General features: G+C 39.8%; 1 protein-coding gene and 1 long non-coding RNA gene across 2 annotated transcripts in view; one reads left to right on the top strand and one right to left on the bottom strand.

Moving 5' to 3' along the window:
* Positions 1 to 1,461: 1,461 nt before the first annotated feature.
* The window catches only part of LOC107713314 (uncharacterized), a 17,577-nt gene continuing 2,150 nt past the window's right edge, over positions 1,462 to 16,888 (top strand). The window contains exon 1 of the long non-coding RNA XR_001636878.1: positions 1,462 to 1,472. This is a non-coding gene — a long non-coding RNA (uncharacterized LOC107713314). The remainder of the gene's footprint in view (positions 1,473 to 16,888) is intronic.
* Positions 11,372 to 13,530, bottom strand: LOC107713312 (notch-regulated ankyrin repeat-containing protein A-like). Its single transcript, XM_016518776.1, has 2 exons — positions 13,400 to 13,530; positions 11,372 to 13,312 (listed from the first exon to the last, which is right to left on the bottom strand). The coding sequence occupies exon 2, from the start codon at positions 12,929 to 12,931 to the stop codon at positions 12,593 to 12,595; it is 339 nt and encodes a 112-aa protein (XP_016374262.1). The 5' UTR covers positions 12,932 to 13,312; positions 13,400 to 13,530; the 3' UTR covers positions 11,372 to 12,592.

Below are 16,888 nucleotides of genomic sequence, written 5' to 3'. Positions count from 1 at the left end.
CCTGGAGAGTTTAGCTCCAACCCTAATTAAACCCACCTGGTCCAGCTAATCAAGTCCTTCAGGCTCAATTGAAAACTACATGGTTTGTGTGTTGGAGCAGGGTTGGAACTATACTCTGCAGGGCTGCGGCCCTCCAGGAACTGAGTTTGACACCCCTGCTTTAAAGGGATCATCGGATGCCCATTTTCCACAAGTCGATATGATTCTTTAGGGTCTTAATGAAAATGCTTATATGTCTTAATGCTTTTTTACCCTGTCAAAAACAGCTCTTTTCAGAACAAGCCGTTTTGTAGCATTTTCCTTTAAATGTTAATGAGCTCTGCTGACCCCGCCCCTCTCTTCCCAGCTGCTCTCTGAGGGACTGTTTACTTTAGCCGCATTCATCTTGAAACTTGCTAATTAGCACATTATTAGGAAAGGCGATTTGCAAAGATTCATTAAAAAACCTTACACTCACTTCTTCTGGAGGTGAAGCTGGATCACGAATGATTCGCGCGAACATAGACGCATTTAGGTAGATCGGGGGCGCATTCCCTTCAGAAACAAACGTAATCCACTGCGTCTTCAGCGGCTCAGATGTCCATTCAGAACAATTTAGCAGCTGCATCGCAATGCACTGGAAACCACACAGAACACCTTAGCATCATGCTGGAGAGTTTTACAAAGGCAAGCACCACTCAAATTTTCCTCAGAAAATGTATAAATCTATTTTAAATCGTATGTGTCATTGGTAAAGTGCTCTAGCACAGCTGAAAGGTGTTACACATAATTGAGCCATCTTACTATATACATGTTGAGTCATGAACTCAGATGAGTCTAGCAGCTGTAGAGCTCCTGCAAACCTTTGATCTGCATGCTTCCCACAGTGCTCTGGTTAAATGAAGGATTGGGACTGGGGTCGGTTAGTGGTACGTCTTTGATGTGGGAAAGACTAGTATCAAATGTGTGTAAATCAAGTCTTTGCTCATAATAGGCAGGAGGCCCAATATTATTAGTCTAAAACTGGAAAGTGGCTGAATTTTACAGGGCAGAGGACTGTGAATTTACAAGATTGGAACCGCTTCCTGAACCAGTCTGGCCAAGCGAAGCTTCGGACGTCATCAATTACGTCATTTCTCAACCCTGGTCCTGGGCGCCCCCCAGCACTGCACATTTTGTGTGTGTCCCTAATCAAACACACCTGATTCAACTCATTAGCTCATTAAAAGAAACTCCAAAACACACCTGATTCAACTCATGAGCTCATTAAAAGAACCTCCAGGACCTGAAATGGGTGTCAGATAAGGGAGACATACAAAATGTGCAGTGTTGGGGGGCGCTCAGGACCAGGGTTGAGAAACACTGCTCGAAAGCGATACAAGCCTCGATAAGCGTTTCAAAGTTGCCGGGATTTCTCGACACATGCTCCGAAGCCTCGGCACAGAGCGTAACATCACTAGGGAAGACTGCTGGTGTATAAATATGAAAAGAGTGTGTGAGCATCTGTGTGTGTACGTGTGTCTGTTGGCAACTCAGGAAATCAGTTTCAGACCGCTGAACAGGATCAAAGTGAGTCAGCTTAGACACAAGGGTTCACTTCTCCTTCCAGATACACACATGGTCACACACATATACATTTTCACACACGCATTCAATCACACCCAGACTTTCCCACAGAGGCCCACGTCGAACACACAGCTATGCTGAACTGCAAAGCACAGGCACACCCTTAAAGGATTAGTTCACTTTCAAATGAAAATTTCCTGATAATTAACTCACCCCCCATGTCATCCAAGATGTTTATGTCTTTCTTTCTTCAGTCGAAAAGAAATTAAGGTTTTTGATGAAAACATTCCAGGATTATTCTCCTTATAGTGGACTTCAACGGTTACCAAATGGTTGAAGGTCAAAATTGCAGTGTCAGTGCAGCTTCAAAGGGCTCTACATGATACCAGACGAAACGATCGGTCATTTTCTAAAAAAAATTAAAATGTATATACTTTTTAACCTCAAACGCTCGTCTTGTGTAGCTCTGCAATGCGCATGCGTACTCTGTGCAGTCCAGTTCAAAACAGTTAGGGTATGCCAAAAAACTCCCATCTCATTTTCTCCTCCAACTTCAAAATCGTCCTACATCGCTGCAGAAGCACTGACCCAGTGTTTACAAAGTGAACATGCAAAGAAGGTCAAAGCCCTTTACAAAAAAAAAACAAAAAAACAACAACGGTAAAACAGCGATGTAGGACGATTTAGGATGATTTTGAAGTTGGAGGAGAAAATGAGATGGGAGTTTTTAGACCTACCCTAACTGTCATGAACCGGAATGCACAGAGTTCACGCAGAGCTACACAAGACAAGTGTTTGAGGCTAAACAGTATATAAATTGTAATTTGTTTTAGAAAATGACCGATTGTTTCGCTAGATAAGACCCTTGTTCCTCGTCTCTTGGATGACATGGGGGTGAGTAAATTATCAGGAAATTTTAATTTGCAAGTGAACTAATCCTTTAAAGGTATAGTTCACACGAAAAATGAAACCTCCGTCATCATTCATTCGACCTCATGTTGTGCTAAACCTGTGTGACTTTCTTTCTTCTGTGGAACACGAAAGGTGATTTTTTTTTAAAGAATGTCTCAGTGTTTTTTTGTCCATAAAATTAACCCTACAGAGCCCTGGATTAATACCTTTCATTAGCTAAATATTTGTAAAGCAGACAGACAGATGTAAAGGGTGACCAATATCATTGATTTATTGAAGGAAAAGAAAAACCCACCATCACCAAAAAAAGGGCACTTCGGAGTGTAAGGGCAAAATGGGCATGTGCTCTGCACAGGTTGAGCCCCACCTGTGCACGTGCCTGAATGTGGGTTTGGAACAACATGAGGGTGATTAAAGAATTTTAGAGTGAGCTAATTTTTTAAGTCAATATGTCAATACACGCATCACCACAAATACTCATTGCAGAAAAACATGAACTACAAAGACCATGAGTGAACAGTGATGAATTGTACCTTCTCTCTTTTTTCTATAGCTAAATGCAAATTGCAACCTAAAACATAGATCCTGGCTGCTTGGATTCCTTTCTCTGTGTCTCCTTACAGGCTCTGAGCTCAACTGTGACCACAGGAAGAGCAAAGGCACTGATTGGTCATTGAGTCTCCACTCATGCACATTTGTCAGCTGGGTTGTGTACATAATAAAGCCCTCAGCAGGTTAGAATTAACTTTGTCAAACACTTCCTTTGCATATGATCAAAGCTCTTTCCTGCCTTCCTGTGTAGATTTGACCTTCTTTTCATTTGTGACTTTCTTTTATTAAACATAACAACTTAACAATGTATTTACACTATCAAACATGTTCATGCCATTTTCCTTCATTTTCTATCTGGATGTAAATAAAAAAACAATGGGTAGACTGAGGAGTGTTTAAAAAGTTAAAATATTTTTTCTATGTAAATTTTTAAAAAATAATGTTCTTTTTAGCAGCATCATATGACCCCTTTAAGTAGATTGAAAACTATATGTAATTCATCAGGTTGATTTGCAGTTGACCTAAAAAAGGAAACTCTTGATAGACGCAGACATTTTACTCTAATGCCCCTTGTGCATTTTGACTCTAAGGCCCCTTGTGCATTCTGCGTTTTGTAACATAATAACATGAAAAAGAGCTTGCATAGCTAGAAGCTTCTGCATTCACATAATTGCGTAGAGTATGTTTTAAGACTTAAAGGGATAGTTCACCCAAAAATGAAAACTCTGTCATCATTTATTCACCCTCAAGTCATTCCAAACCCATATGAGTTTAATGCTTCTTTGAAACACAAATGAAGATATTTCATGTCAGTCTTGTGGTATTAGAATGACATAAAGGTGAGTTAAGGATGACATGACTTTCATTTTTGTGTGAACTATACCTTTAATGTATATTTTATTGTTATAACTTGTCAAGACAAACAACCTGCTTCTTTAGAGTAGAAAATAAAGCTATATCAATAGAGCCTGTCACTCTGTCTGTAGGATAAAAAGAAATCTTAAAACTTTTGTTTCTAACAAGCTAAAGGTGAAACAAAAAAAGGTCCTAGGACATATACTTGGGGTACACCTATCACCATCCATTAATAATACATACTTCCAGTAACCAATGACAACAAAAAGTGAAGGTTGAACCCTAAATAAGTTTTTAAAAAGCCTGTGTAGAACCTGTTTTTAGCCCTCTCTGTCCCCATTCGGTCTTCCCTTGTCGATCCCAACCCCCACTCCTCACTCCCACCCAGACATCTCTCTCCCTCTCTCACTCTGTCTTGGGCTGTATGGGGCAGCAGAGAGAAGGGGAGATGACAATGGAGAGAAAAGAGGGTTGCAGTTTGGGGGTCTACTGAATAGTCCCATTCAGCCTGCCCAGTCAAACAGAAACGCATCTCCCCACTCACTTACAACCCATAGTTTCACTGCAAACAACCAGGGCTTTATTCCTCAGAATCACTTGCCAGCACACACACTCACACTTGTGTAGCCCAAAAGGAGTGATGGCATGGCCAGACATACGTTCATAGAGGCACTCACTCACAATCAATAGGAGGAGCACTGGGGTGACATACATAGCGTGTACTCAGCTACAATGTGGAGCAGGAGTGGAATTGGTGAGCCAGATCTAAAGTGCTCTCCTGCACTCTAGAGCTGTGTCGACATGTACACGGTCACATGGAATTATCTCAGAATCAATAAAAGACATGAGAGTGTCGACGTGGTGGTCAAGAGGTTTGTGGCATCCAAACAACAACCCATGGATTGAACCAAGTCCCCACCCTACATTTTTTCTCTTACGATAATCTTTTTCACTCGGATGTGTCACAAAATGGAAGAAAATATCTGTCTCTACTTACATAGCAACTTTCTGAAACCCAGAAGTTGATGCAGCATGTATTTTGCACTTATATCAGTTCATTCACAATGAGTGCTTTCTAGAATGTGGTGGATTTTTTCCCTAATTTTTTCATTCGCCAGGTGAAAATTGTAGATTGTATTGTTTAGAAAGGTAAAAGCACAGCTCTCCTCAAAGAATTACGTTACAGCTTGTCAAGACAGACAAACTGCTTCTTTACAGTATAAAATAAAGCTATTCAAATTGAGGCTGTCACTCTATCTGTAGGATAAACACTTTTGTGAAACAAAAAAGGTCCTAGGACATATACTTGGGGTACACCTATCACCTTCCATTAATAATGCATATTATGGGTGGTGGATTTTTCATAGTTTTATCGTTTGTCAGGTGAAAATTGCAATTTGTATCGCTTAGAAAATAAAAGCACAGCTCTCCACAACAATACACACAATTTGAGGTGTCATGTCTGTAGCACAAATAGTGCAGGAAGTTTATACAGTGTGATTATTGCACCAATTTCAGTTCATCCATAGTATTTATGGGACAAATTAGTTCACTGAAGAACTTACCTTTATTGTAATCGGATTTCTGAATTCTAAAGTTTTCCTTACAAAGACAAACCCAGACATGGACAACAATCACATCAGAGCGTCCAGCTGGGTGAGGTCAGTGCCCTCTGGTTACAGAGACCTAAACATGTGTAGAGAGGAGAAAGTCTGACCCCACTGCTTGCACCCGGCTCCTTAACCTCAGCTCTATGTGTGTTTGTGTGTGTGTGTGCAGGGGAGCGCCCTGCACTTGAAGCCTGTTGCACGAATGCGTCGCTGACCAGACATGCCCTCCTAAACACACACTCACACACCCACACCCTCCCTCTTTATGGTCTGTTCAGGAATGAGGCAAACAGCACGGAATGAGACGCACAATAGCAGAACAAAAGGTGCAGGCAGCAGGAGGGTACAGCAATGTGACAGGGCGAGGGCTGTGTGTACGTATGCGTGTGCGCATGAGTGTCAATGCACGTATGCTCCATATGGGCACTCCCTCGTGCAAAAAGGCAGATGTCACATGGGTGGCCCCGCCCTGCAGGCCACTGGGTCACGCCGCTCAGGGACATGTCTAAATAGCTGAGCAGGAGCGAGAAGGACAGGGCCTCTCCCCAGCTGCCTGCTCCATGTACACATAACCATATTCATGCACCCTCTCCCATGCACCAAAGCGCCCGTGCTCCCCCTCTGCTTTGTTAGTGCTCTTTTTTTACGTGTTTGTTTACTTCTCCACGCTGATTTCTGCCCGAATGTCCATGCTTCCTCCAGTGCACACACTTCTCTCTTTTTCATGGTATGGACATCACACTACATTTTTGAGCAGTTTAGTTGAAGCTTGTGGTAGTTGAAAGTGGTTTATTGTCATTCCAGTGACATAAAAGTACAGTAAAACAGCAAAATGCTGTTATATTGCACTTTTAAAAATAAAGTTTCCAAAAGTTTTTTTTTGCAGGAATGCCATAGAAGAACCAATTTTGGTTCCCCAAAGAAACTTTCCGTGAACAGTTCTTAGAAGAAGCATGTTTTTCTTAGTGTGAAGAACATTTTAATAATTTAAAGGATATTTTTTCCACTATAAAGAACCTTTTGATCAATGGAAAATTTTCATGGATGTTAAAGGTTCTTTATGGAAATGTAGATCCTGTAGATGGAACTACGTTGCCAAATTTATTTTTAAGAGTGCATAAAGCAAAATGTTGTTTGACCAGAGTGGCCTTGCAAATTATACAGACACAAAGAAATCACTATAAACAATAAAACCAGAAGCAAACACTTTGTAACCAATAGATGAATGTGAAACAATACTTAAGCAAGAGGGCATGCTATATTTTTTTTTTCGTATTTACGGTTAAAGGGTGTTGTTAGATACAATACAGCACAGCTTTGAGTGCCCTATTGATTTTATTAAATGGTTTCTATATAATAAAAATATTAAGAATTCACAATTCAATACAAAAGTGTATAAAAGAATACAAATGTGACAATGCAGTAGTTTGATGTGTTAAATGAGACGGCAGGAGAAATAATTTTATAATTCACAGCTGTTTCATTTTGACATAACTGGCATTTATGTGTTGGGTATTTTACATCTGAAAGCAACACTATTAAGGCTTAAAACCAAGATCAGTGCTTAATTATAAGCAGCTTATGGCTTGTTTTTTTCTCCATAAAGTCACTTATAAATATAGACAATTGTAGGTTTTTGGAATTATTTCAAGAATACAAATTTGTTTTTGTTGGTACTTTAAATTTGGCCACTTCATTGTTATTTAGTGAGCTGATGTTTCTCACTGTTGCAAGTCATTTGTTTTAGGCTTGTTTTGTCAGGCTTGTTTGAATATTTTTATAGGAAGATGTAGTGTCACTGATAAAGATGCACTCTTTAGACAGCCTGTCTGCAACATTCTGCAGTTTGTAATATTTGAAAGTTATTTTAATTGAGCATGTGCTCATTTTTAATGCAATTCAGAGCCCTGCACATAGTTAAGGAACAGTAGAGGATAATTAACTGCAGTTTCTAGCCAGAATCAATATGTGGCTTGGATGATATTCAGGCCTTGGATTGGGAAATCCTGTTTTAGTAGTTACAGTAAAAGGAGAGACGCTACATAAAAACTGAAGGCCAGCACACGTTAAGTTAACCTTTGCCTGAAGGACAGGAACACTGTAACTTTTCTTCTTTAAAATTTTTTTTTTATGGTTGTTTAGTGATATTTCTCAGCTCTTCCACCTCAGTTTGTTATGAAGACACAGAGTCGTCCTGATGATTCCCCGTCATTTCCCCATCTCTCTATTCCTGAGGTTCATTAGCATAGCAGCTGCTGAGTGCGGGGTGTGTGAGGTGGAGGTGGCTGGTGTGTGTGTGTGTGTATGTTTTGGAGGGGGTGAGTGTAGGGGGGCTCTAATCAATGGTGGTCCGTCTGGGAGCTGAATAGCGATGAAGCAGAATCCAGCAGGCTGGACAAAAAAAGAGAGCACAGAATAGAGCGAGAGAATGAATGCGCTTGTCACTGTGTGCTTGAAAAAGCACAGAGCGGAGCGAAAGAATGAAAGAGAGTTCAAACAGGAGAGGAGGGCAAGGAAGGACAGGCCTAGCCACCTGTCTCATTCTTTTTATATCTTTCCTTTCGCTTTAGAACTCTGTTTTTCACGTTTAATAACATGCATTATAATATGGGTTTCTCATGTTGAACAAAAGTGAGCAGTTTATTATTACACTTATTTTTATGTAATAATTATTCATTTTTATATTATAATTAATATTTTTATATTGTTTATATATATATAAATTAGAATTACTATATTAATTGTAATATATTTAAATGTATATATGTTAGTTTATCTTATTGTAAGTTTTGTGTAAATTCATTTGAATTATTTATTTTTATGCAATAATGATTCATTATTGTATTATATTATAATTATTATTTATATATAATTTTGAATTAATATATTAATTGTAATACATTTTAATGTTTATTCATTAATAGCTATTAATCAAGTGTTCATTATTATTATTCATTATTAAAAAAGTTAGTTTATTATCTTATTGTTTCATGTAAATTCATTTTAATTATGTATTTTATGTAATAATTATTCGTTATTATATTGATAGTTCTATGTCAAACTGAATATAAATGCTCAATAAAAATAAACACTAAACTCATCACATCTCACACACTACAGATCATTTGCCACCAGCAGATGAGTGCATTTATTGGATTATACTGTGTTTGAAAGGAACTTTTCCTGGTAGTAGTTGTGGTCATGACTAAACCACTGCAACAATCATTCATCTTCATTCAGCTTCTGGCTATAATGTTCCTCTCCTTCTGAGAATCTGCAACAATTTTCATGGCCACAAACACGTTTTTCTCTGCATGTGTGTACTTGCACCAGGACAAGCAATGTTGTGGGGCCTTTTTGGAATTACATGCGCAAGTATGCGAAACTACTGACAAGAATCTGTCCATGCAAAGAGGTCGTTTTTGATCTCTGGAACACTGAAGGTACGGAAAATCGAAACATTCCAGCGCACCGAACTACAAACAAAAGAGGACAAACCTCCAACTCCAAGCCTCCACTTCACATTCTCGCTGCTAGAAGAGGAGCATGTTTCCTTCTCTCTCTCTCAAGTACATTCACAAAATTCTTTTTCACATTGTTGGGTTTATACGTCCCTCCCTCTCTAGCTGGCGGTGGGGGAAGGCTAGCGCGCAGAGCGACGGGACTCTGTTAAAATCATTTCCAAATTCCTGCAATGATGTGTGTCGGGACTGAGGCACATGAAGAATCTATTAGGGGGCCTCTCTATTGCACCCTGGGAAGGTGGCCAACTCAGCCGCCGGACAATGGAAATCCAGTTCAACAATAACATCCTGCCCGGGGGATGGAGGGGAGTGGAAACAGAGAAGGATGCCATTGAGGTCACAGTCTTCTAGTGAGGGTTGTCTTCAAAAGCATGCAGTAAACTCTTGTCTACCTGCAGAGAACTGCAAGCACTTGCTTGGTTCGGATTACCATTGCAATAGAATGCAGCCTCTGGATGATGTCAGATTATGTTTTTGGATTACTTGTGAATTTCAAAAACACACACTTTGGCACCAATAAATCAGAACAGGAACTGAGATGAGCACAACTCTCTGCCAGTAGAGTATTTTCACTGAGGTACAACTCTTGTTTCATGTTAGCATGAAATGCAGCAAACATGACTTAATTTCTTATGTATATCTGTCAATGTTTCAAGTTGAACCAATAGAAACTGAGGCAGAATAAGACAATGAACAATTAAAGTGCTCGGATGTGTTTTTTTTAAATGTATGAAGAAACGCTTCGAGTCTCCCACAGAACAGAAGGGCAGAGCTGCTCCATGCACAGAGTTGTAACATAAAACCCACACAAACACACAAGGGAGGGGATCTGTCTTTAAAACAAAATTACCCACAACCCCCTGCACTCTTTTATCCAGCATATGAAAGGACTAGCCCAAATGAATGACAAAAAGGAGAGAATGGAAACTGGGGTCAGGTTGGCCCAGAGAGGAGGCCCAAACCAGCCCAATTCTTCCTCGGAGATGGAAAGAAACTTTCACAGCCACACATTGAGGAAGGTTTAATTATTTCTTTACTGGCTTGAACACACACACATACATAAAAATATTACAGCACTCATATTCTCACCGCACATGAATCACAGTGTTACAAATGTTCAAAAAATTACAAACAAAACAGACACACACAAACAAAAAAAAAGAAAAGCTGAAGTCAACACAAAAGAACATTCGCATCACTCGCTGGAGACACAAGATGAAAAATAACTTGGTCCACAAAAACAAAAGAAAAAAAATACAACAGCACTTTTACTCATTCATATACACCTATCCAGTCATTTAACCCCCATGCCATAAATGTTATGACAAATGATGGGGTAAAACAACTTATACATCGTGCAATTTATTTTTGTTACAATGATCTTACCATCACAAGTATTATTCCCCTTTATTAACATCAGGAGGAGAGCACTTCAAATAAGAAAGTGCTCTGAGATATCAGCGTCTATATATCCATATATATACTATATATGTATACACACACCCGATCACAGAGATACAAACATCTTTGCAAACGTAATGTTATACAATGTAACGAACAAACAAAGACAATATAACCTGGAGATTTTTTTTTTTATACAATAGTATTTTTTTGTGTTCCTTTTTTCTATTTAGAAAAAATAAAATGTTGACCTGAAGTCAACGAATGAACAACAGTCATCAGTGCAATATTTTCAACAAGAGTAAAAATATCAAGTTTAAGACAAGCGATGCATATTTGTTCTGCCTATACCAATCGAATAGATGATGGTGAGAATCACATCGGTTGCATCTCCAGGTGTACGAGGAGTTCCCGGTTGGTTAACCAGGTTGAGCGACGGGGGGCTGGAAACATCAGCAACACCACTGGACTGTGGCAAAACATGAGTACAATCACACACGCTCACACAACGGCATGGGGCTTCTCGCAAAAACAACAACAAAAAAATGAATCTAACTGATATTTGTCCTCATTCACTCACCGTTGGCCATTGTATCAAGAAAAAAAAAATGACATAAAAGCAGCATTGAAACAAACATCAGGTGCCATGACTCTTAAAGGCGGCAGGCTGTCTTTTTTTGAACGAATCTGTCGATGTTTCCTGCAACAGAAGTCATAGTCTTCTCAATGGTTAATGTTCGTACAGTCCTGCTCAGTAGTAACTATTGACAAGCCTCAGCTCCTGCAGTTACCCGACCAGGCACTAGGGGGCGTAAAAGGCTCCACATTTATGTGCAACAAAACTCCCTGCATTTAATAGTCATGCAATGCATTACACTTTTCGTAACTACAATAGAAACCAAAAATGACAATGCATAAATGAAGCAATTGGCTGAAATAAAACATATATATACATATATATATATATACATATATATATGTCTCAACCATGCTTGGCGAAAGAAAAATTTTTTTTCGAATAACCAATGGATCTTAATTTTGGTTCAAGGAGATAAATTGTCCCGAGTGAAGATTGTAAAAAATAAAAAACGAGGATGACAGTAAGAAAACAAAGTAAAATGACCCAAGCAGGTCCAACTGATTCTGTTGAACAAAAAAAACGCGCACTAGTGGGTAACTGAGCACAGTTAAGGAGAAGGCTTGAGAAAGAGAGCATATGATATTGTTGAATACTTTCAAGTCGAGGTAGCTGATGCAGAGAACCAGAATAAAAGTAGAAGGGGACGCATTTCCCGGGGGGAAAAAAAGTGTACATGTGGGGGGCCGTGGCGCGGAATCTCCACACGGGACAGTTTAGCCTGTAACAAGTCCAAAGCAGCTTTAGGTCACCCTACATACTTTTACACTTAGGCTATAGTCTTAAAAAATAACCACAACATAATTTAAATGCATCCTCTTAATGTACCTTCATAAATAAAAAGACAAACCCAGCTTGTATTCACAGTGATGACCAGGGTGTTAATTCAAAATACTGAAAGAAGATTATAAAGTGTGTCCCAAAGGCGACTTTCCTGACGTTTTGATAAAAAAAAAAAAAAGCGAAAGCAGCGGTTTTTAGTAACATGTTAACTATAGACATGGGTCGCACTGGCCTGAAAGCTGTGTGGAAGCCGTCTGCTAGGTGAAGGCAGAGCGCAATAGACTACTTGTACAGAGAAACACAGTAAAGCTATGTGTACAGTACTTAAGAATAAGTCATTTGTTATTTCGAGGACATAGTTCAGCACTGGTCACCAATTCCACACGATTTGATTGATGAAACGACTTACGGTTCGTATTAAAAGACAGTGTCTAGCCAAAACAGAGGATGGCCTTCATTCTGGAGTTCACCTCTTGCAACTATTCCAGCATTCAGCCACAGCATCAAGTGCCATCTCGATGTCTCCAGGTCAAGCCCTGGTAAAGCCACACAGTCCAGATCTGATGACTTAAACATTCAATAAAAAGCTATAGTACCAACGCACATCCCAAACAGCATGCGTTTCAGTTTCTCATCGCCGGATCTGACCGTATACTCACGGGAAAGAAAAAGGCTACAGCCCTCATTTGGTTTTAAGGTACAAGGGAACTCGAGCTTGGCAGATCCAACGCTAGAATGAAACGAGCCCGGTCTTTCCGCGTGCTTCTACCGGATCACCGCGCGCCGGAGGAGTACTTGGCCTTGGTGATGAGGTATAACACGATGTCTTGGCGTCCTCCGAAAGCGGCGATGTGCAACGCGCTCCAGCCCTCCCGGTTCGCCAGCCGTATATCGGCTCCGAATTTCACCAGCAGTTTCACGAGCTCCAGGTTCCCGTCGATGACCGACTGATGCAGAGCCGTCTGTCCCTCGGGGCCAAACGAATTAACGTTAAACTCGCAGTTGGTCATGTTCTGCAGCAGCGAATGGAGCTCCTTCGTGTTGCCTTTCTTCACCGCCTCCTGGAAGACTCTCTGCGGCGCCGAGCACGTCGATATATCCGCCTGGCTCATGATGCTCTCAGCCGCCTTTACAGACGGGACTAAAACCAGCGCGTTAGACTAGAAATAAGACGAGCGTATATCCCAAAAAGGACAAGTAAACGACACACTTGGTGTGTAAATGCAGTCGGTGGCTATGGTATATATCCAAAGACCTAGCGAGAAAGTTCAATCATCCACAAAGTGTTAAGTCTCCGTGTGTGTGCGTGTCTCTCAGTAGCAGCACCAGGTTATGGCAGAATATGGAGTTATTTAATGTGCGAAAGGAGGCGTGTGAACGGCGGTATCTCCGGTTAAGCGCATCGAGGGCCGTTAGGTTTAGAGACGTCTGAGGTAATTTACCTCAGGAAATGCGTCTCTTGCGTCCCGCCGTGGTTTATTTGGCAAGGCTGACTGGAATAAACAAAGAAACTGTTAAAAGTACTGGTTCACGCTGTCGAGTAGCGGCTTCTAGAAGTGAGCAGGTAAAGATGTACTTACCTCTTAACGTTTGGACGGGTTGAAGTGACTCAAAAACTGCCCGCTTGCCCGCTGCTAATTGTCCCGGTGATTCTCTGCCCAGATCTGCGTTGCCAGGGGGATATTTTAGCCGAACTACTTTGCATAACAATACGTCTCTATAGAATAAAGTATTGTGGAATTGGAGGGCTGGGCAACGCTGATTGGCTGCGGGGTCGGCTTGGGGGGCGTGACCAAGCGGGGAACCGGGAAAATGGGCGTGGCTAAGTGGCCAAACATCCCACAGTAATAAAACCACTGCGTTATTATGCGTTAATATGCTCTTCGGCGAACCAAATGGTGTAGATTGGAGGAAAAAATGTTATAAACAAACGCTTGAAAGATGGACATAAGATAACAGACAGGCTTGGGTTGGGTGTTTATTCAGAACCTAACCAAAATTTTGTTAAACCATAGAAATACTTGCTATTTTACAATCATAAACGCAATCAGCAGGCAGTCTGGGATTATCTCTAGTATTAAGTTCAAAATATTCACCTGTTAAAAAAAACGAGAGACCTTTCATTTCATTCATTCATTCACTCGTTCTTTTAAATCCAGATTTTCCAATGACTGTTACAGTTTCCTACCTGTCTACACCAAATGGCAATGACCTCTTGTCTATTGGTGTTGCTTAAAAGGAACTCGAAACACCTTTCTCTGAACCATTAGACTTTAGGACTTGTGAAGCAGCCATTCCAGCTGTTTTAAGTCAATAGCAAAGCCTGTGCGACTTCCTGTGCGCGTCAACAGAGGTGTGCGTCGCGCTCAGTGCGCAAAAATCCCGGCGTCTCTGAAGTCAAACCTGAAACTTCAGGTCGCTCTGCGCATGCGCGAAGCAGGAACCTGAGAGACACGCATAGCAGCTGTACCGTGGGAACCGGACGACTGCAGTTTCTGCGCAGCGCACTCGCTTTTCCTCACACGCCGCAGTTTGGCGTGGAAAGCCACACACACGCTGTATACAGTGCAGCCGTTTGCTCCGTTTGTACAGACGCTTCAAACATTTGATCTACCCTGGATCTACCAAACTGTTCTGTTTCGCTTCGTGCGTTATAAACTGCACGTACTTTTTTGGCCAGTAAAGTGACTTTTGCATGTGGCTCGGGCGTTTGGAGACGCGATTAAAAGCCCTTAATACGCGTTTTCAGATCATTGTGGAATCAGAATACACTATTCAAAATCTAATTTAAATCTAATTTGACATTTAAATTGACAAAGACTAGAGCCTAGAGTCATTTATTGAACATATTCAACAACAGCAATCAAGTTTTCGTTTGATATATTATTGTCATCATTTTATTTCCACGTTTTATAATTACTATACATATTTTAGGCAGTCGATTCTGAACAGGTTTCTGAGTGAACTTATACATCCTCAACTGCCTGTATATTAAAGACATGTACAATAAAACATCTCTGCCTAACTGGTTTGGTTAACCTCTGGCAAAAGTACTCATAATTACTTTATTGACACTTCAGATAATCACTTGCTGTCAAATGAAATGCAATACATAAAATTGAGTCACTATATATATATAGCCCAAGGGCATGCAAGAACTATAAATGTAAAATTGCATCATTCAAAAATACACTATTAAGTTAACTTCCACCAAAGCTGAAGTTCACCTAAATGGTTCATTGACCCTTCCACATGAAAAAAATTAAGAAACTAAAATTAAAATGTGCAATGTATGCATCATAATGTAGGTAAACACATCTATTTGGTATATGCATGTTCTGGCTTGCACTCAGTTTAATACAGTATGTAATAAGTATCTCTGCTTGGTTTATGGATATTCTTCAGTGTTTTTCGGGCTAACTCCCAGTTTTTCTAAAGATTAAAAACTAAGGGTAAAGTTTCACCTCCACTTTTGAGAAGTTCACTAATCCTTGGTTATGTGTCAGCTGTCAAGTTCTCATGTTAACATTCTTTTTGTACATGAAACTCAAAGCTCAAAAATAAACCATGTGGAACCAGACTTTGCACATATAAACACTGGGTTAACATGTGGAAGTAATAACTTGTGCACATTATTAATTATTTGTAGTACCTTATCCTAACATGTCATAATGTTAGGATCCCAACATAACATATATCCTTCTTTTGCGGGGCATGTGTGAATACCGGATTTCAGGCATTCTGTTTTGAGACGGACCAGATTTCAGTATGCACAAATTATATTTCAAATGGCTAAAGCATAAAGCTGTTTTCTTTCCTGTGCAAAACATTCCCATCATTTGAAAGAATGAAGCGAAGTGCACTTAAAGTATTTGACCATGTGTGAAACAGAAGTGTTCTTTAAGACCTGCCAGGGCTAAAACATCTCAACACATCTGTTGGCTAATCAGAAAGATGTGTCCGTGCGCTGGCCTTTTGGAAAATATTTGTTGAGAAAACGGAGGGCCTCTCCCAATGGCTGGTTATCACTGGACCCAGGAATTTGCACAATTTCTGGTACTTAGATTTGCCTACAGTGGCCCCACAAAGTTTACACTTAAAGGGACAGTTCATCCAAAAATGAAAATTCTTTCATTATTTACTCTTATGTCTTTCCAAACTTGTATGGCTTTTTTTTTTTTCTGCTGAACACAAAAGATTTTTTGAAGACTGTTAGTTTTGGTTCCCAATGCATGGACAATATTAAAATGGAAGTCAAAGGGAACTGAAGCTGTTTGGTTACTAACATTCTTCAGAATATCTTTTGTGTTCCGCAGAAGAATGGCATTTTAAATGGCATCTATTCAGGGAAAAAACTGCTTGTGCCATCTTTTTTAGTTGATAAATCAGTAGATACTGTTCAAAATGTGCCACTTTTGGTTGTCAAACATTAGTGGACCATGTTCATATTAATTTAATAAACTACTCCTGTGGTTACCCTGATAGGACACCTGTGTGAACTTAAGGAGAACTGACTTCATAAAAAATCACCAGTTCATAAACGTCATTACAAAACTGACTCAGAAAAGCGAGAAAAGCTCTAGCAACATTTGAGAACAGATGACACTTTGTATCTAATGCAATAATTTTTTTAATGAAGTGTTCGAGAAGTTTTTGGGGTCACCGTGCGTGTGTTTGTGCGTGTGTGTGGGTTCACAGAGTTTCTGCAGGTTTTATGAAGGTATTGAATAACACTGCTCCAAACCAATAGAATATGGAAATAACTTTGTATCTTCTGATCACACTGCAAAAAAAAGTGATGTTTTTCATCAGTAGTTTTGTTGTTTTCTACAGCAAATGTCTAAAGATTCTTAAATCAAGATGCACTTAAGAAGCAAAATGACATAAGTCTTGTTTGATGAGACATTTATCAAAAAGAATTGAGTTTATGAACAAATATCTGCCAATAAGCTCAGAAAAATCTACTTAATTCAACGGGAAAACAAGTTTTCATTTTCCATTAACAGATGTTTGTTCTTGTTTTAAACATGAACGCACTTCATTTTGTTCAAATTCTCAGAAAATACATT

Source organism: Sinocyclocheilus rhinocerous, unplaced genomic scaffold, assembly GCF_001515625.1.
Source record: "Sinocyclocheilus rhinocerous isolate Xijiao unplaced genomic scaffold, SAMN03320098_v1.1 scaffold688, whole genome shotgun sequence".
In the NCBI taxonomy this organism is placed as follows: domain Eukaryota; kingdom Metazoa; phylum Chordata; class Actinopteri; order Cypriniformes; family Cyprinidae; genus Sinocyclocheilus; species Sinocyclocheilus rhinocerous.
The sequence above is the reverse complement of the archived record's forward strand: the minus strand, read 5'-3'. Positions and strand labels throughout refer to the sequence as shown.

What these genes read in the sequence shown, in the direction of transcription:
- LOC107713312 (XM_016518776.1), bottom strand. Translation starts at nt 12,931, where the DNA reads ATGAGCCAGGCGGATATATCGACGTGCTCGGCGCCGCAGAGAGTCTTC.